This window comes from Budorcas taxicolor, chromosome 15 (assembly GCF_023091745.1).
Source record: "Budorcas taxicolor isolate Tak-1 chromosome 15, Takin1.1, whole genome shotgun sequence".
Classification (NCBI taxonomy): Eukaryota; Metazoa; Chordata; class Mammalia; order Artiodactyla; family Bovidae; genus Budorcas; species Budorcas taxicolor.
In genome coordinates, this window is record NC_068924.1 from 48,427,060 (window position 1) to 48,448,878 (window position 21,819).

At 37.9% G+C, this 21,819-nt stretch overlaps 2 protein-coding genes across 2 annotated transcripts; one reads left to right on the forward strand and one right to left on the reverse strand.

The window, feature by feature from the left end:
- Positions 1 to 9,969: 9,969 nt before the first annotated feature.
- LOC128060686 (olfactory receptor 51H1-like) lies at positions 9,970 to 10,920 on the forward strand. Its single transcript, XM_052653062.1, has one exon. The coding sequence runs from the start codon at positions 9,970 to 9,972 to the stop codon at positions 10,918 to 10,920; it is 951 nt and encodes a 316-aa protein (XP_052509022.1).
- A 7,996-nt stretch (positions 10,921 to 18,916) lies between these two features.
- LOC128060891 (olfactory receptor 51H1-like) lies at positions 18,917 to 19,873 on the reverse strand. Its single transcript, XM_052653254.1, has one exon. It carries the CDS (start codon positions 19,871 to 19,873, stop codon positions 18,917 to 18,919), a length of 957 nt encoding a protein of 318 aa, XP_052509214.1.
- Positions 19,874 to 21,819: the final 1,946 nt, after the last annotated feature.

Here is a 21,819-nt window from a genome sequence, read left to right on the forward strand (position 1 = left end):
TCCTAGTCTACTGCAGAGTCTGTACAAAGCCCTCTATTCCTTCTTTATCACAAGAAGGGAATGCTCCCTCGTTTGCAAGGGACCATCAATCTCAAGGCTGTGTCCAGACTCTTTGGCAGAAAGCCTCGTTTGCAAGGACGTCCAGCCCTAGCAGAGAGGCCCATTTGCAGGCACATCTTTGCTACCCTATTAGCCCTTCAGTAAACTTTTTTGCTGGTTAATTTCAAGAAATCAGACTAACCATACAATTCACTCAGCTGCTCAAATCAAAACTACAGAGTTTCTCCCCTTCTTCCTTCTATCATTGCCAAATCCTATTAGGTCCAAACCAAAATATTTTCCACATACTTCAAATTCTCTTCCTCTTCACCTCTGTCATTTTAGGAATTCACCATGACCCCTCATCTGTAATATAACAATAGCCCCCTAATTATTGATTTTTTAGTTTTCTTACTTGTTTGTCTTGTTGTGGTATAACTTATGGACCATAGAATTTATCCATTTTAGATGTACAATTTAAAGAGTTTCAATTTAAATCTATACAGCTGTGAAATTATTATACCAAACTGATTTTAAGACTTTCACCACATAAAAATATTCCCTGATGGTGGTTTGTCAGTCCTGGGCCTGTCTCTAGCTCCAGGAAACCACTGATACACTTTCTATCTATATAATTTGCCTTTACTAGAAATTTCATGTAAATGGAGTCATATTACTACAATATATTATTCTTTATGTCCATCTTCCTTCAAGTAATGCAATGTTATGAGTTTTACTCCTATTGCTGAATATATTCATAATTCATTCCTTTTCTTTAATGAAAAGTATGTCACTGTACAAATAAAGCATATTTATTTATCCAATCACTAGTTGATATATATTTGGATTGTTTACAGATTTGACTGTTATAATAATGCCACTAAAAACATTAATGGACAGTCTTTGTGTTGGCATGTTTGGGTACATATCTGGGAAAGGAATTACTGGATAGTATGACAGGTGTTTGTCTTATTTTGAAGATGTCAAACTGTTTACCAGTGTGCTGAATCATTTTACATTCATTACAACCAGTTTTCAAATCCCACTTTACTTTCACTTTCCGGCAGAATCTTTGGCTGCCAACTTACATTTTTCCTTGATGAAACAGAAAGATACATCTGGACATCTGAGAAGCTCCAAGACTCAGTAAGTCTCCCGGTGTGGATTCAGGTAAACTTGTCTTTTGAGCATGAAGTGTTATTTGGGCATTTTGCCCGTTGGTTCTGACATGTATCTGACACCAAAGACAGTTTGTGAGCACAGAGTGTCATTTGGGCATTTTGTCAGTTGGTTCTGATGTGTATCTGATGTCAAGGACCATCTGTGAGCTTGAAGTACTATTTGGACATTTTTGCCAATTGATCTGATATGTGTCTACCATTGAGGGTCAGTTTGTGAACGCTGAGTGTTATTTGGGCATTTTGCCAATTGATCTGACCTGTGTCATGTCAGGAACTGTTTGTGTTGGGCAAGTGTTTATTTGGTCATCTTCCTGGGGGACTTGTGACAGTTCTGTCTTCTGGTGTGTGAGTATATATTCCATTTGTGCGACTGGTGTCATTGTTGTCTTTTGTAAAAGGGGAACTACAGGGTCAATTCATTAGAAAAAAATTAGCCATGAAATCATGAATAAATTAATCATCGTATGGCAACAGTATCCTTTAGACTCCAAAGAAACTTGGTTAAGGTGAAGCTGTTTTGAAATTTAAAAATGTATACTTTTTGCATACACAGAGAAAGCTAGCTTGATGAAATGCCATTTTCAGAATCTGACCCTGTGAGAATAAAAATATGCCTAAGAAAAAGCTTGAAGTAAACTCTTATCATGTCCTTGAAATACACGACAACCCGAATTGCTTGAAGCCTCAGCATTGGGTTAATTAGTAGAACTTTAAAATATATTTGGGTTCATTAAACACACATCTTGTACTACATCAAAGGAAAATTGTGGTATGAGAAAAATGTGTGTTTTTAGAGGCTATGGAATATGTTCTTAAGTTTACCAATGAGAAAATACTGATATATAACAGTTGTTACTTGTTTCTTGGTTTTGTTGCTGCTGCTGCTGCTGCTGCTAAGTCGCTACAGTCATGTCTGACTCTGTGCGACCCCATAGATGGCAGCGCACCAGGCTCCCCCGTAAGGTTCTTTAAAAGTTAAAAATTAGAATATGTAATTAAACCTACTTAAATGATAGGGGAAACATTTCAGTTTGTTAAGCATTAGGATATGTGTTGCCAGTGAGAGAAAGTATAAAGACAGGCGATATTTTTTATTGAGGAAAGAAAAGGAAAATAATTTTGTCCTTGAGCTGGTTGCTTATGTATATAAGGATAATAAGGGACAAATTAATTTGGATCCAGAAAGTGAGAAAAAGTCTGTGAAAAAGGAAATTTGAGAAAAGAACTTTGTACATTGTCAGGATTAAGATTAGATTGAATTTAATTAGATGAATGAACTTTTTGTTAATAGTAAGCTGGTACAAGACTTTATTGATTTCAGAGTGGTAAGCAGCTAGGCCTCACTTTTGGGTAACACTGCTGCCAGGTTTGCTGATAGCTGACAAAGCTTTGGATTTTTTTCCCTCCATCTCAAGTTAACTCTGTACTCTCTGAGAGCATAGCAGTTGGCTTTGAGCCAGCTCCAACCTGGTGAAACTACTTTTTAAAAATTTGCTTATTAAATCAGTTGTGAAGGAATGTGTCCTTACCTGAAACTGTAAAAGGTTTTCAAATATGTTTCTCAATCTGTTGTTTGATTTTGGTAAACTTCTAGAACCTTAGAATCTTTTGTTGTTATATTTAAAAAAATAATTTATCCAGGTTTATACATTTCTTTCTTTTCTTTTTTTTCTATGAAGAGAGTATTTACCAACCTCTTCCTTTTAAAGTAGCCAGAAATCCATCTTTTCCTAATTTTTTTTCTAGAGATTTTACATTAAAGGGAAGCAAAGAAACGAGACAATACCAGTGGAACACTTTCTTTCTGATGAAAAATATCACATCACGTATGGTATTGATAAAAATAACCAACCAGAGAGTAAAAACTTTATGATAAACAAGTATCTAAATGATGTTGCTGAGTAAATGATAAGGACAGGATCTAGTACAAAAATGGAAGGATTGGTTTTAGAAAAGAGGATGAATAGTTCATCTAATTTATACAAGGTAACAAAGAAATCAGCATATATTTGACCCTGTTAATAGATGAGTAAATGTGGTCGGGGCACTGGATGTTGTTTTCTGATAATTCAACTTTCTTGATGATGTAGGAAATAAAGTCATCAACAAAGAATAAGAATTTGGAAAGATGTAATGGAATAGAAGAAAAGACATTAAAAAATGATAATTTGAAAGCTGTAAGGGAGTACATGAGGTCTTTGGTGATACATTTGAAGTAAGAATACAGTACTCAACATTGCTGTATGATCTCCTCTAAGTGTATTGGGCTCATCAATGCAGATGGAGAGGAGAGGAAACAGCTGGACTTAAACAGTAGATGTTGTTTAGTAATAGATAACAGGGAAATGTTGATTGAATAAAAAAATTCATAACTTTCTCTAAGATCAAACTTCCAGAAAATTAAAATGGTGATTTCAAGCAAGGTGCATCTGATTTCACAGACTCTACTCTTTCTGCTGAATTTTACCATTTTGGGTCTGCAAAGGCATACCCTTCATAAAGCAGAACTCCAGATATTAGGAAATTCTGTTAGAATAATATGAGGGCTTTCCTGAATGAAGCTATTCTAAAGGGGACATCCGTTTCTGTAGATATGGATGAGGCAAGTCCTGATGTTTGCAGAGGAGCCCAAGTCATCCATTAAACACTCAGATCAAGCATTTTGTGTATGGCTATTTCTGTCTCTAACAGCACTTCAAGAGAAATTGGGAAGCATTAAATATTCTCAGAGATTAGAAACTCCTTAAGGACAAGGATTTCATTCTTTAACTCCTTACACATAATGGCAAGGGATGCTTAAAGAAATATAAATCTTTATATATATATACTATATATAGTATATATATATATAGTAATATATATCTATATATACATATAGACACACATGCATATATATATATAGCCCACATAAATAATTATGTAAAATATAAATATACAGAAAATTATAGATGTCTAGATGTAGTCACATACTCATAGTAAAAAATATACAGAAATATCTATTGTAAAACACCAACCCTTCACATTTATGATAAAGTTAGTCTCCTGAAGATTATAATACACATATTTCTTAATAGGTTTAAATTAAAAATTTAAACCCAAATTAAATTTAAACCCAATTTAAAGTGAAAAATCCAAATTAAAAATAAATAGATTAACTTCTTCCATACATTCTCTATCATACCTGAAAATAAGTATCTTCAAAAGAATTGTTTATATCTGGCTTTTGTTTTCTGCTGTTAAAAATGTAAATATGGCAGAAGCACATTAGTCTGCTTTATTTAGGAAAATTCTATGAAAACCATTTTAACCTTTAAATCATAACAAATAGTTTAGCATATACTTTTGACTGAAGAGGAATAGGAAATTTTATTTGTTCTAGAGAATATTTAGTTTGTTCTAGAGTAGAGACTCCTCAGAATTTTTTTCCCATATTTTATGATTTTTTTTGCATTTTATTTTATTTATTTTTTAACATAAATTTATTTATTTTAATTGGAGGCTAATTACTTTACAATATTGTATTGGTTTTGCCATACATCAACATGAATCTGCCAAGGGTGTACACGTGTTCCCCATCCTGAACTCCCCTCCCACATCCCTCTCCATGCCATCACTCTGGGTCATTGGGTCATCCCAGTGCACCAGCCCCAGGCATCCTGTATCCTGCATTGAACATGGACTGGTGATTCATTTCATATATGATATTATACACGTTTCAATGCCATTCTCCCAAATCATCCCACCCTCTCCCTCTCCCACAGAGTCCAAAAGACTGTTCTATACATCTGTGTCTCTTTTGCTGTCTCACATACAGGGTTATCATTACCATCTTTCTAAATTCCATATATATGCATTAGTATACTGTATTGGTGTTTTTCTTTCTGGCTTACTTCACTCTGTATAATAGGCTCCAGTTTCATACACCTCATTAGAACTGATTCAAATGTATTATTTTTAATGGCTGAGTAATACTCCATTGTGTAACACTCTGGGCTTCAAGAAAAATATTCAAAACAAAGCACAAAAGATCTATATCTGTGAAACTACCATATCATCCAGCAATGCCACTCCAGGACATCTATCCAGAGAAAACTATAATCCAAAAAGATACAAGCATCCCAATGTTCAGTAGAGCACCATTTACAACAGCCAAGACATGGAAGCAATTAAATGTCCATTGACAGAGGAATGGATAAAGAAGATGTAGTACATAAATACCATGGGATATTACTCAGCCACACAAAAAGAAAATGAAATAATGCTATTTGCAACAACATGAACAGTCCCAGAGATTATCATACTCATTAAGTCAGACAGAGAAAGACAAGTATTGTATGATAGAGAGCTTATATGTGGAATCTTAAAAAAGCTATAAATGAACTTATTTACAAAACAGAAATAAAACAACAGATGTAGAAAACAAACTTATGGTTATCAGGAGGAAGTGGAGGGGAGGGATGAACTGAGAAATTAAGACTGACATATACACACTACTTTTTATAAAAGAAATAACTAATAAGGACCTACTGTACACCACTGGAAACTCTACTCAATACTCTATAATGATGTATATGGTTATAGAGTGGATATATGTGTCATATAACTGATTCACTTTGCTGTATAGCATAAATTAACACAAATTTGTAAATCAACTACTCTCCAATAAAATTTTAAAAAATGTAAATATGCCTATGAAGGTAAAGAAATGGTATCAAAAGAGACATGAAGTAGTGGAAAGGGTTTGTGGACATTTTAATGACTGACCACACAAAGGCACACACTGATGAAATAATGAGCTGTTTCCACAATCCTAAGAATTACCTCATTGATGAAAAAAATATGATTATAGAAAAAATGCATAAAAACAAATGAAAGAAATTATATTTACAATACTGGAATAACAGTGCAGAAAACCAAAGTCCAACAAATTTAAAGAACTCTGTCTTCTTTGTTCCTAATGGAAATTCCAAGCAATTCTTCTCTCTATCCAAAACAACAATAGACTTCAGTGCTATTTCAAGGTAAATCTCAGCACTATATTAGCAATGAGACTGAAACTGGTTTTGGAATCAGAAGCTCTAGGGAAAAATTAGGATGGAATTCTAGGACTTCTTAAGTAATATTATATATATATATATACACACATACACATACACACAGCCATACACACATATATGTATAAAGTATGTGTGTGTGTGTTTGGGAGAAGTAGATCCTTATTCCTTCCTCAGTCTTGGCTGACAGGACACAAATAAAATCAAAATGAAGGAAATTTTGAAACAGGTGTTGGTAGAAGAAAGGGCAATTTTACAGATGAAGGAGCAGCTTGGAGTTCTTTAGGAATTCACGATGGAATAGGTCAGGCAGCACTACATAACAGGCCTCAGAGGATTTCTCCAGAGGAATTAAGGAGCATAAAGAACCGTGATGGCTGAGACACCACCAGAAGTTTGAGGAGACTTCATAGGTACTCTGTTTACTAGTCTCAGGGAAGGAAAGAAGCCAAATTATTTCTGAACAAGAGCACAGAGGTTGATACAGGTAATAAATTTATCTTAAAATCTTTTGGCATGACTTCTATATACCAAGCTCTGTGTAGGATTATTTATGCACATTATTTCATCAAATCTTCATAAAAATTCTGGTGAGGAAAATGACAAAGGCAGATGAGAAGCACCTAGAGAGTGTCCAGTGTCATGGGGTTGCTGGAAGACAAAGAAAAGATGAGAAAAAAAGTAAAATGTAGGTAATGTTATTAGGAGTAAAATAAGAGATACACTGTGAGGGAGGGTCTATCATATAGAAAAAAAAATGAAACAAAAAGTGGATGGAAGAGTAAATGAGAAGTGAATTGGAAGCTAGGGAAAATAAGGGTCTAAAAAATCAGGGAGAATGGAAAAGAGATGAAGACTAGGGATAGAAATGAGATTGTTTAAAAAGGAGAAGATGGGGTAAAACATATTCAGGTAAAGAAAAACAGAGTCAAAGGCACATAAAAGAAAGGGGGAAATAAAATAAGCAATGTATGGCAAAACCAATACAGTACTGTAAAGTAAAATAAAGTAAAAATTAAAATTAAAAGAAAATAATCAATTTCCATAGAACAGCAGTGCTTTAGCAGGCCCTGGGGGCTTGATCAGAGACTATCAAATATTGTATAAGTTTTTCCAAGAAAAATATCTAATAGGGATGAGCCAACTGATTCTTCTCAAGTAAAAGCCATCACTAATTTCTTGGGAAGAGGGACCAGCCAACTGAAGGGCTCTCACTTAACTTATAAAGTATAAAAATGTCGCTTCCTCAAAGTGCTCCAGAGGGTTAGCTGGGCAGCACAGAGTGCTTTGTTTAGATCTGAGCATTGTGATTTATTTGGAGAGACATCTGGATTCTGTTTTCAACACACAGCACAACCTTTGTAAGAAGACTACAGAATCTTTCAAAGACCTCCTGTGTCAGATCAGAATCTGCAAAATACCTTCTCTGTAGTATTGTCCCCCAACCACAAACTCTCCTCTCACAGCAGGGAAACAGATGGAAGAACGAGCCTGGAAGCCCACCTGGTCTTGTGTACCTGTCAACACCACCACCTCCCATCCCCAACTCTCCCAGAAACACTCATTGCTTTTTCTTTCTCCTTTCTCACAATCAGTACTTGGATGATAACAAAAAAAATAATAATAATAATTCCTCCCAAAGACCTTTCATTTAAGCGTTTGTGCCCTGTTAGAAAAAGAGATTTTTCTCTAGATTAATGATTTTCAACCCACATGCAGAAAATCAGGGAGGAGTTTGAGAGTTTGTAAAATATCTGAAAAGAATGATATTTCATCGTCCATATTCATTTATTCTTGATTTCATTCCTTCATTCAACACCTATGGAAAGCTAACATATGCTTGGCATATGGTCTTTTAAAGATTTATTCGTTTATTTATTTTTGCTTGCACTGGGTCTTTGTTGCTGCTTGCAGGCTTTCTCTAGTTGCAGTGAGCAGAGGCTACTCTCTAGTTACGGTGTCTAGGCTTCTCATTGCAGTGGCTTCTCTTACTGTGGCTCGATCACTGGCTCTAGGCACACGGGTCCTACTTTATGCAACCCCGTGGACTGTATACAGCACAGGCTCAATAGCTGTGGTGCACAGGCATAGTTGCTCTATGGCATGTGGGATCTTTTGGGATCAGGGATCAAACCCGTTTCTCCTGCATTGGCAGGTGGAATCTTTGCCACTGAGCCACCAGGGAAGCCCAGCATATGATCTTTTAGGTGATAAACAGAGTCCTTTCCTTCAGGAAGTTTAATTCTAGTAGGAGAGATAGACACTAAACAAATATCTATGTGATGTCTAATTAACTGTACCTACTTATAAGAAGAACATGAAAACTATGTACTGAGGAGTCTTAAACTCATGAGAATCGGAAAAGGATTTTTCCGATTTGAGAAGGATTATTATTTGGGCCTCCCTGGTGGCTCAGAGGGTAAAGCGTCTCCCTGCAATGTGGGAAACCCGGGTTGGATCCCTGAGTCGGGAAGATCCCCTGGAGAAGGATGTAGCAACCCACTCCAGTATTCTTGCCTGGAGAATCCCATGGACGGAGGAGCCAGGTAGGTTACAGTCCACCGGGTTGCAAAGATTAGGACACGACTGAGCGACTTCACTTTCTTTCACTTTTTCTTTCTATTTGAGGATAGATAGGCTTTGATTAGGCAAAGAGGAACTTTATAGAAGGTGGAGGACGGCACAAGAAACAGGAAGGGACACATGTGAAATTCCATATCCGGAAGTTTCTTAGTGAGATCCAGGAACTTAAAGACTGCAAATTTGGCTGGATTGAAGAGACCAAAGTTGGGGAGCGGTGGGGGAATGGTGTGAATTGGCACTAGAGAGGTAGACATGTATTTTAAAATGAGGTTATGGAAACTTCAAAGTTAAAACTTGTGAAGATTAATTTGAATAGTTATGTCCACTAATGTGTCTATTTACAAATGTATGTATGTGCTCAGTGGTTCAGTCCTGTCTGACTCTTTGTGACCCCAGGAATGAACTCCACCAGGCTCCTCTGTCCATAGAATTTTTCAGGCAAGAATACTGGAGCGGTTTGCCATTTCCTACTCTGGGGCATCTTCCTGACCAAGAGACTGAACCCAAATTGGCAGGAAGATTCTTTACCGCTTAGCCACCATTATAAAAACAGTGAAATAGATATTTAGGCATGTGCAAGAATATACACACACACATATATGTGTGTGTAAGAGAATATATGCATATGTATACATATATATATGCATGCATACACATGGATTTATATAGATGAGGGATATAGGTTTGGATGGTGATGAAATTTTGTGTAGGTATGTTTGTGGTGATGATACTGTGAGTTCTGTTCTTTGATTATTTAGCAAAATTCTCAATGCTATTAGGTCCTTGGATATTGCTGCTGCTTTTCTGCCAAATATTCAGTGCTGTTAAAGGAAGATATCAAAATTTTCTTCTGTCTAAACACTAGTTGATTCATCTTATCTCCCTTTTTAAGATAAGCAAATTAAATTCAAATGAATGGAGGTCATTGCATGTGATTATCTAAGAAGTAAAAAGATGCAAAAACCTCTCAGACACTAATTTAAACATAGTTTTCCCCTCTGTTGTTCCACTTCTACATCCATAAAGCCATTTACCTATCTAAAAACCTTTTTTCAGTTTAGGAGCTGGAAGCCAGGTGGGAGAGTCCAGCCTCAATCAGTGGTAAGAACATCATGATGAACAGTAGCTCATCACATGTCAACCACCATAGCTTCATTTTGACAGGTATCCCGGGAATGCCAGATAAAAACCCATGGATGGCTTTTCCCCTGGGATTTCTCTACACCGTGACTCTCCTGGGAAATGGTGCCATCCTAGCCATCATCAAGGTAGATCAGAGTCTCCATGAGCCTATGTACTACTTCCTCTCTATTTTGGCTCTGGCTGATGTTGGTCTCTCCATGTCCACCATGCCCTCCATGCTGAGCGTCTTCTGGTTTAATGCCCCTGAGGTTCCCTTTGATGCATGCATCACACAGATGTTCTTCATCCACAGTTTTGGAGGGGTAGAATCAGGAGTATTACTGTCTGTGGCCTTCGACAGATTTGTGGCCATCCGACACCCGCTGCACTATGCTTCCATCCTCACCCATGGCATCATTGGCAAGATTGGAACAGCTATCATCATCCGGGCAGTCTGTGTGGTCTTCCCTGTGCCCCTTCTTATAAAGCGGCTACCCTTCTGCCATTCCAATGTCTTGTCTCATTCGTACTGTCTCCACCAAGATGCAATGCGGTTAGCCTGTGCCAGCACTCGTGTCAACAGCCTCTATGGCCTCATAGTGGTCATCTTCACTTTGGGGTTTGATGCCCTCATCATTCTCTTTTCTTATGTGCTCATCCTGAAGACAGTACTGGGTATCGCTTCCAGAGCTGAAAGGCTCAAAGCGCTCAACACCTGCCTCTCCCACATCTGTGCTGTGCTCCTTTTTTATGTTCCTCTCATTGGTGTCACCATAATCCACAGGTTTGGGAAACATCTGTCACCAGTGGTACACACATTCATGGCCAATACCTATCTGTTACTGCCTCCTTTACTAAACCCTGTTGTCTATAGTGTGAAAACCAAGCAGATACGGAGGAGGATCATCCATGTGTTCCAGAGGCGAAAGAACAGGGTCTAGGGTAGTGGAATCAAATGTAATATGGAGAATAAGTAGCATTTTGAGCAACTATAATGCAGTCAAATTATGCACATCTGGGAAAATCAAAAGTGGGCAAGGCTTGTAGGTGAAATCTTTCTTGTTCTGTATATGCTCCACTTTGGAATACATATTTTTTTATATCTGGTGTCACTTGCAAAATCTAATGTAATTAATATAATTGTTCTTCTCTGAAACTGGAGGTGAGCATCAGTGAAGACATAAATCATCACCTGTTTATCCAGGTAACATTTTTGAGTGTTTATTCATATAATGTTAAGTAATATTGCTCTCTAGTTATTAATTAAATAATTCGATAAGGAAAGATTCAAAATGCTATACAGCACTGCTGAATGGTCGGAGATATTTTTTCTTAATATGGGGAAAGAAACTTGTTCCATAATCAAACAGCATTTATTTTGCTGTTTCAATGTTTATTGGGTAAAGAGTGCCTATGTTAAAATTAAAACAAACACATGTGTGGTTACTCAATATGTGCCTTTTCATTTAAGGGTTATTACTTCTTTACAGTTCTAGTTTTCAGTCACATATTTAGTAGAATAACAGGTGCTCTGCCTTTACCCTGTAAACCCAGCAGGAGTGAACTCTATTTTGCTGTGTACAAAGGACCCAGCAAAACTTTAAGTAAAAGTACTGCCGTGCTTTGTATAAGGACAAGTGAACACTTGCAGCACTGAGAAGTTTAAGAAAGCAGGGTACCCATGTGTGGGGATGAGTATGTCAAAGGCAATATGTCTTTGCGCTGAAGCTCATACCTGCTGTATGTATTTTGTTAATCATTACACAGTCAAGTTGCTAGAGGGATGACTTATTAAACAGATGCACATTTAACACTAATGAAATGCCAGTCGTGATGCTGGACCCTGCATGTGGGTTCAATCACTCAGTTGTATCCAACTCTTTGTGACCCCATGAACTGTAGCCCACCAGGCTCCTCGGTCCATGGAATTTTCCAGGCAAGAATACTGGAGTGGATTGCCATTCCCTGCTCCAGGGGAATCTTCCTAATCCAGGGATCAAACTCAAGTCTCCTGAATCTCCTGCATTGGTAGGCAGATTCTTTACCACTGTTCCACCTGGGAAGCCTTCTGGCCCCTGAAGACACAGAGAAAAATGCACCAACTTTCTGGACAGTTTCTGGCATATTTCTCTGCAAGGAAATATGTATACAAGTCATGCAGGTATTACATTACAACATCACATTTAATTTGCTATACCAGTAGTTTTAGTTGCCTTTATATATTCTCTCAGTGAATTCTCCCAACAATCTTTGAGAATAATGTTATCACCTTTTTTAGATGAGGAAATGAGGTTTAAAGAAGTTAAGTAACTTACTCAAAATCATACAGCTTCTAAGTGGAAGAACTCGATTCAAGTTTAGATCTGTTGATTCTAAAACCTGTAAATTGAGACTTAACACATGTCTCAGGGTTTTCTAGACTTACAAGAAAACTTGAGGGAGAGGGAAAGAACCAGTGATGCTAAGATGTGATGTGTGAGAGATGTTAGTAATCAATATTATAGAAACGTTATTTCAGGTCAGTTCAGTTCAGTGGCTCAGTTGTGTCTGACTCTTTGTGACCCCATAGACTGTGGCACACCAGGCCCCCCTGTCCATCACCAACTCCCAGAGTTTACTCAAACTCATGTCCATCGAGTCAGTGATGCCATCCATCCAGCCATCTCATCCTCTCTTGTCCCCTTCTGCTCCTGCCTTCAGTCTTTCCCAGCATCATGGTCTTTTCCAATGAGTCAGTTCTTCTCATCAGGTGACCAAAGTATTGTGAGCTTCAGCTTCAGCATCAGTTCTACCAATGAATGACTGATTCCCTTTAGGAATGACTGATTTGATCTCCTTGCAGTCCAAGGGACTCTCAAGAGTCTTCTCCAACATCTCAGTTCAAAAGCATCAATTCTTTGGCACTCAGCTTTCTCTATAGTCCAACTCTCACATCCATATGACTACTGGAAAAACCATAGACTTGACTAGAAGGACCTTTGTTGACAAAGTAATGTCTCTGCTTTTTAAATATGCTGTCTAGGTTGGTCAGAGCTTTTTCTTCGAAGGAGTAAGTGTCTTTTAATTTCATGGCTGCAGTCACCATCTGCAGTGATTTTGGAGCCCAAGAAAATAAAGAGAGGCTGAGTCAGACTAAATTTGCAAGACTGATCTGGAGTTTACATTTTCAATGTTACAAAACTGCTTGAGATTTGTTAGTTTGTGCAGAATGCAAACATCATCCAAGGCCTCACTATAGACAGATGCTATCTAAATGGAAAACATGAATCCCAAACAAAGCACATTATAGTCAATTGGCCTATAAGGAGAAAATAGTAGATCTTTTATTTTCAGTTAAATTTATCTCATCTTTAAAAAATGTTTATTTTTCTTAATGTGTTGTCATATACAAGTTAGTAAAGTGTGCCTATATATAATATTTGACTGAATAAACATAAAATATAAACCTATCAATGTACAGCAAAAACCACTACAATATTGTAATGTAATTAGCCTCAATTAAAATAAATTAATTCATTAAAAAACATATTAAGAAGTGTCTTTTTTTTTTCTTAAACAATTACATAACCAAAATTTGAAATCCTTAAATTAGAGATAAAAGCCAACCACCATGGATTATGTTTACAGTGTTCAAATACTGTAATAACAGAGGCAATTAGGAGAAAGTGCCCATTTATCTTTGATTCTCTGATGGAGCCATGTAGTGGCAAGATCAAAAGTCTAATTTTTGTTACTGGCAATACACACACAAACTCCACATCCTCACTTTACACTCTCTTTTCTAGCTCCTGCAGTCTAACTTGGTTTCCACTGCTAGATGAAAGCTGTTCCCATGACTCAGATTTAGTCTGAAATAGCAAGTCAAATGTTTCCCCTCAATCCTCCTTCAACCTGATGTATTTGAGTAGATTATAAATATTTACAGTCCCCTCCCTTTTAGTCTTCTTTCTGGTTTCATGGCATTCTATTGCGTCTTCTACTTCCACCTTCTTTGTTTCCTAACCTACCTCCTTTCACGTCTTCCTCTCACACATGATGTGAGTATTTCTCCAAGTTCTCCCCTTGCCATTCAGTAACCTCGGTAAATTTCTTTCTTCATGATACCAGTCATGCTAGCAGCTTTAAAATAGAGCCCACATGCGTCTTTCTTTCCCTCTCCTTCTCCTCCCCTTCTCTTAAGATTGAACTCTTAATTTTTAACTACCTTTGCACAATCTCTACATGGAGTTTTCTGTATACCTCCGTCTCACACAAGCCATATTTAACTCTTGCTTTCCCCCACAATAATCACTTTCCATTTCTTTGAAGGTATAAATTCTCCATTCACGTAACATTCAAAAACATACAGGCACATATCTGGGAACTGTCCTTCTGTCTTTGATTTATTTGCCTCTGTCATCTATGTTTGCTTGCCAGGTGGCATAGTGGTGAAGAATCCACCTGTCAATGCAGGAGACACAAGAATGTGGGTCCAGTCTCTGGGTCAAGAAGATTCCCTGGAGGAGGAAATGCCAACCCCCTCTAACACTCTTGCCTAGAAAAATCCATGGACAGGGGAGCCTTGTGGGCTACAGTCCATGGGGTTGCAGAGTCAGACATGATGGAGGGATTGTCCATGTCCATGGTAATCACTCTAGTTTAGTGCTCTTACAAATGTAAGATACATATTTGTATCTTGCCAAGATGAAACCAGAAATAGAGACAGAGTCAGAATAAATTTTCAAGTTTGCCTTGGAGTTTACATTTTCAATGTTACAAAATTAATTGAGAATTGTTAGTTTGTGCAGAATGCAATCATCCAAGGCCTCAATATAGACAGATGCTATCTAAATGGAAAATGTGAATCACCTCAGAATTTGGAGGTGATATGGAATGAGGGGGAACTTTTCTCAGGGGGAAGAAAACAACCAGCACAAGAGATAATATGTGGCTCAGACGGTAAAGTGTCTGCCTACAATATGTGAGACCTGAGTTTGATCCCTGGGTGGGGAAGATCCTCTGGAGAAGGAAATGGCAACCCACTCCAGTACTCTTGCCTGGAAAATCCCATGGGAGGATGCTGGTAGGCTACAGTCCATGGGGAGGCGGACACGACTGAGCGACTTCACTTCACTTCACATCTTAAAAGAAGATATCTTAGAAAAACATATCTTGAATATACGACCAAGTTTATTACCTGTGCCTGATTTAGATACGCTTCTCAGCCAGGAGACTTGGTCCCATGCTATTATTGCCTGAAACCTTTTTTCAGTCTTAAGAAAAGCTGACCCTGAGACCTTGAGAAACGAGAGCTGAGGTAGAAGCCAGTATGAAAGACTTCAGATAAAATTGGAGCTACTCTGTGCTGTTTTCCAACATTGCAAAGAGCAGAACTCAGGCTTTTTAACATTGTAAAGGGAAGTTGTAGTCTATTTAGATTCCTGAAAGTGGTAAAGAGAGAAATTGAAATTACATTGTGTGGCCCTATGAATTTAGCCTTGAGGGTCCAGTCATGACACTAAATGAAACCAGTGTTGGTTTCATTATTTTTATTGTGCAGCTCTGTGCCTAAAATAACTATAGGTAACTCAACTGACTGAAAGAAAATGAAATATCCTCCCTTCTTTTTAAATAAATCTGTGTTTCTCAAGCCTGTATGTGGTAAATTCACTTTGAGTTTTGTTTATTTCTCCAGTTTATCTGGAACAAATACAACGTTATTGTTCTGAGTTTGTACACAAAACTGTGTGTTTCAGTGTCACTGCAAAGTCAAACTGTTATGCTGATTTTCAAATGCCCTCCATCTCTGTACTTGCCTCATCACACAGATACACACTAGACTGTTCCCAGACAAGCACCAGTACATGCTTCTGGTGTACTGGTGTTGTAGTAGGTCAACAATAGTGTTGATTTCAATAGTGTTGTAGTAGATCACCCCCTGCTTTAGTTTTTCTCCTTGATCTCTCTTTTGGAATGAAAATCTTATTATTGTGAGAGACCAGATTATACTTCCTCTTTGGTATGGAGATTACACAGTTCTTTCCTCATGACACCAGGGAGAGGACATTAAGAATGTGAGGGAGAGGGTACAAATGAGACCCAGTAGGAATCAGCATGGATTTGAGAGCTAGATGTGGTTTCAAATTGTAGCTCTTCTATTTTATTGCTGTGTGAACTTGATCAAGTTATACAAACCCTCTACACTTTAGTATATTTCATTTTAATTAAAAATAATAATACCAACTGACATTTATTGAATGCTCATTATTTCTAGGCCCTGGGAATTTACATCCATTAACTCCTTTAATCTTTATAACGCTATAAAATAAGCACTAGTCTTGTCCTGATTTTGTGGACTAGAACAATTAGCATTGAATAAACTAGGTATCTTATCCATATTACTAGGATGGCAAGTGGCATAGCCAGGATTTAAACCCAAGCCCTTCCTCTCAATATATTCACTTGTAGAGTTGATCTGGGAGTAATGAGACCATACCTAAAATACCTGTTACTGTGGTTCTTATTTAGTAGATGGTATTGCATGTATTACTATTACTGCTGATGCTGCAGTTGCTGTGGCAATCATCATCTTCATCTTTAAAGGAGAAATGTGAAGGAGACACAAACTACATAGAGGGAAACTCAAAAACTCCTTCACCAATACCCTTGTTTCTGGGGTCAGCTTTTAAGTATTTACAGGACCAAAGACGATAGTTATGGAGAGCATTTCCACCTGTCTCTGAAATGTAGAGTGTGATTTAGAAATTTGGTGCATCAATTAAATGTCAAGCACTGCATTGAGTGAAAACAACCAAGAGCTGAAGGTCCTCAAAGAGATTTGCTCATCTCAAGGATATTGGTCACTACACTGCTACTAGGACCTTTGCTCTCATATTGGAACAGGCAAATAGAGACCTATCTTTTTAACAATGGTATTGGTGGTGGTTTAGTTACTAAGTCAAATCTGACGTGCAACTCCATGGACTGTAGCCCTCCAGGCTCCACTGTCTGTGGGATTTCCCAGGCAAGAATAGTGGAGTGGGTTGCCATTTCCTTTTCCAGGGGCTCTTCCCAACCCAGGGATTGAACCCAGATTTCCTGCACTGCACGGAGATTCTTTACCAAGTCACCAGGAAAATCCCTTCTTAACAATAACCCCTAGCAATTCCTGTTCCAAGCTTAGGACTGTGATAGTATTGGTGAACTCTTAGCAAGCCCTTCCAGAGGGGACAGGACTCAGTCTCCCCACAAATTCCAGATGGTTTAAATGATATTTCCTACTCATTTTATTAAATGTCAGCAATGTGCCTTTGTTTTTTAATAGAGTTAAGAAAAATTTTTGTTGTGAACCTATCTAAAACTAATTCAGAAAGACTGGTGAACCTGAAAGCAGTATTAAAATGGGAATAAGCTTTCTTGTACACAGTATTATTAAATTTGTCTTAGCTAGGCTGGTGTCTGTTCTGACAGACTTATAAAATAGCTACTGATTTGAGTAATAGGTAACTACATACCATGAAGGACCCAAAGAATCTTTTGTGTTAGATTTTTTTTTTTTTTCTTTTTTCTTTTTCTTTATTTTTCCTTTTTTTTTTTTTTTTACTTTACATTACTGTATTTTTTTTGCCATACATCAATATGAATCCACCATGGGTGTACATAAGTTCCCACTCCTGAACCCCCCTCCCACCTCCCTCCCCATACCATCCCTCTGGGTTATTTTTAAAAGTCAAATAAAAACTTGAGCAAAAGTCATGTAGATCATGTAAAAGAATGTAAGTCGCTCATTAGTATACATTGTACATGCGTGCTTTTGTTCTTCTTCTTCATATATTGAGTTGGCCAAAATGTTTATTTGGGTTTTTCCATAACGTCTTAAGGATAAATCCAAATTAATGTTTTGACCAATCTGATACTTTGTCTTCAAGTTAAATCTGTAGTAATTCTTTAACCTTCTACCCTGAGTGTCATCCCCACCCTGACCAACCCATTTTATCTGTCTCCCACAATACAGATAGTTCAACATTCCCCAGAAAATCTGCCTGACTGAGCCTTGGCCAACACATGAACTGCTTTGGAAACAGCGTACAACACTGTCCCCCATAGGGATGCTGTAGTTATCCAATATGACAGCATGTAAAAGGCTCTGGTACTGTCTTTTGCTTAGTGGACAGTCTGTAAGTACTTTTATTTTCTTACATTCAATATTCTTGAACACTTCCTATAATTGCACAACCCTTCATAGTTTACAAATACTTGTCCTTATATGATTAAATTTAATTTCATAGCCACACTGCTTGTTAAGTGATAATATTTCCAGCTTCAAAATGAAGAAATTGCCATTAGAGATAGGGAAGGGAACATCCAATGTCACACATGGAAGAGTTAAAACTCACCCTTCATCTGTTGATCTCAAGTTATACAATGTGGTTGCCCCCTGCTCAATTATACACATTTATATTCTTAATCCTAAAATTTAACCATCTTTCTAATCCATGTTTTATTTAGCAATGTATTATCCCCAGGTGTTGTCTTATTATTTAATGAGTATAGTTCATTTCTCCCCTATTAAGCTAATAGAGGCCATTCCTAACTCTTGAGCTAGAATGTTAAATCAACTCAATGATCTTTAGTTTAAAAGACATTAGGCTTGTGGCTTATTTCTGCTCAAAAGAGTTATTACAGAATGGAATTAGCAATATTCCCCTTTCATTTTTTATGGGCCAACTCTAATGCAAGGCCACAGGAAAGTACATGGAACAGTTCTTATAAATGCCACTCTTTATATACTGCACAAAGGACAATTTAGTACACGAAGAGGAAAGTATGTTCTGAGAGCAGGGAAATATCTCTGCCCAATTCAAATCACACCGAAAATGTGAAAAAATAACAACTATTTTTTATAGTCATAATTGAGCCTTTACAGAAGAGATTTTTCCTCTCTTAAACTGGCAGACCCTAACCCTCTGCAGTGACCTTGGCTGGAACAAATATCTGGATGAGCTTCCTCCGTATCTCTTTGGTCTTCATAGTATAGACGATGGGGTTTAGCACAGGGGGAATAAGAAGATAGGCATTAGCCATGAGGGCATGGGTCAGTGGTGAAAGGTGCTTTCCAAAACGATGAATGACAGACACCCCAATGAGCGGCACATAGAAGATGAGAACAGCACAGACGTGGGAAACACAGGTGTTGAGTGCCTTCAGCCGGCCCTCCCCTGAGGCAATGGCCATCACTGTTCGAAATATGAATGCATAGGAGAGAAGAATGGAGAGGGAGTCAGAGCCCTTGGTGAAGATAACCGCAATGAGGCCGTAGAGACTGTTGACCCGGATGCTGGCACAGGCAAGGCTCATGACATCCTGGTGAAGGCAGAAGGAGTGGGAGAGGATATTGGAGCGGTAGAAGGGGAGCCTCTTGATGAGCAAAGGCACCGGGAAGACCACACAGATGGCTCTTGTCAAGATGACTGCCCCTGTTCTGCAGACCACGCCATTGGTGAGGATGGTGCTGTACCTGAGGGGTTTCCAGATTGCCACAACCCGATCAAAGGCCATGGCCACCAGCACGCCCGACTCAATGGCTGAGAAGGTATGGATGAAGTACATCTGAACAAGGCAGGCATCAAAGGCGATGGACTTGTAGTTAAACCAAAATATGCCTAGCATGGAGGGCATAGTACAAAGGGCAAGTCCCGTGTCTGCCAGTGCCAGCATACACAGAAAGTAATACATGGGGATGTGCAGGGACAGTTCGGACTTGATGGTAGAGATGATGACACCATTGCCAAAGAGGGCAATGACATATATAGCACCCAGTGGGAATGCCATCCAGTAATACTTTAGTTCAAGCCCTGGAATTCCAGTTAAGACAAAGTAGAGGTGTTGGAAGCGAGAGTGGTTATTATCTGCCATGAAGTCAACGTAACACAGAAGGGAAATTTTGAGATCCTGATGTGTGTCTTCCTAAGAATACAGTGACAAGTATTAACAATATATTAGAATCTGATCTTCCTCAGAGCAGAACCATTTTATTTTTTACATAGGTGAGAGAGAGTTTAAGGGAGGGCTGAGTCCCTGAAATTACTCTTCCAAGATATATCCTGTGGAGGAAACTTCTACTGTCCCAATGAAAAAGTTTCATCAAGTCAAATAAGTCACATTAAATCACACTGCATTAGATAAAATATTTTGCTTTCTGCAGTCCATTTCTCCCTCTTTCTCATCCATATCTTACAAGCTGTTGAGTCAGAGGCTGAGGACACAATAACTAAGACAGAATCAGTATAAAACAAGAATTAGTTGACTGCTTACAAAGGATGTCATTTCAACCCATCACTCTCCTTATGCCCAGTAATGGAACTCTCATGAAGGCAATGAGTCTTGTATGTGAGGCAGGGATGGATATGCCCAGGGCACATGCCTGTGCTTGCATCTGAGCATGACCACCTTCATTTCCCCTGAGCCTGGATGTGGACTCCATCATTTTCAACCCAGGAACCTCAGACAGCAACTTCTGATCATAGAAAATGAAATGTATTTGTCATCTCTAATCTAATGAAATCTAGAAAGGGGAGTAAGTTATATTTAGGAAAGCTACAGCAGCAATTCTTTTTTCAGACTAACTCATTTTGTCCAAAAGGAAGTGAGGCTCCTCTGAAGCCTTTTTTAGCATCAGGATCATCTGGAAATTGTATTACTAAAGGCACAGTGATCATTCACATAATGCCATTTATACTCTCAGAGGGCCAGTATAGAGGTCCTAGTAGAGATCTGGAAGAAACATGCTGATATTTCCAGAATCAGTAACTATGTTTTTTCCAAAATGCCTCCTGATGGGGTCATTCAGCTTTAGACATGAATGCCAGTTAGAGGTACTGCATACTCTCTTTGAGAAGCTCTCTCAACCTTAAGACACACATCAGATGCCTTCATCAACTGAAGAGAACCAAGGTGACAAAAGGCTAGGCAATGTAAACTCCAGATCCACACATCTTCTAATCAGATTCTGGTTTCCCTTGCTCCTCATTTATGGCCTCATATATGTAGCACATGGACAATAATGCCTATGCTAAGGGGCAGTATCAGGGTTACAAAAGATCTTTCCATTGGTAAAAAAAAAAAAGGAAAATATGTGCTTTTAATTATGAGACCTTAGAACAAAAAAGTTCTTCTCTTCACATGTTCTCAATATCACTGTTGATACTGTGTTTTCTTTTCTTAATTTTTTGTTTTTTGTTTTATCTCTCTGATTTGGATTTTTCAGCGAGAGATCTTTGCAGCTGATTGAAGTGAAATTGATAGATGCTCTTCTATCAGCAGAGGATTACATTTACTTTTGTGTCTCTTGTAATCTTTGAATAATTTACCCTCTAACTCTGCAAACATGTGTCTGAACTCCAGGCTATGTATACATCTCTGACTGATGCATACTCCTGATGAATCAAAAACATATTGTAGAGTTTTGAAATCTCTCTCCTCAAAGATCTTCTTTGAAAGATTTCTGACACAGATTCCCCCAGCCTTATTTAGGGTATATTCTCTGTTTCTGTAAAATATTCATGTCTTTCCATTGCTCCTATGAAAGACAGCTAGCCTTTTGTTCAAAAGACTCTGGCTTTTTAGATAACATATATTTTCTACTCTTTCAACAAACTTATTTTTGTTTTTTGTTTGTTTTTGGACTTTTGAGAAAGAAAATATTTATTAAGCTTTTCAAATAATTGTAATAGAATGGAAATTAAAGGAATTTTTAAGAGGTAAACAAATGAGAGGAATAGAATAGAAGGTGAGAGAAAGAAAGAGAGAAAGGAATGAAAAAAGAAAAGCATAAATCCAAAGAACAGCAGGTGCTTCCCAGG

Excerpts from the sequence above, each read along its gene's own strand:
- LOC128060891 (XM_052653254.1), bottom strand. The coding sequence starts at position 19,873 with ATGGCAGATAATAACCACTCTCGCTTCCAACACCTCTACTTTGTCTTA.
- LOC128060686 (XM_052653062.1), top strand. The coding sequence starts at position 9,970 with ATGATGAACAGTAGCTCATCACATGTCAACCACCATAGCTTCATTTTG.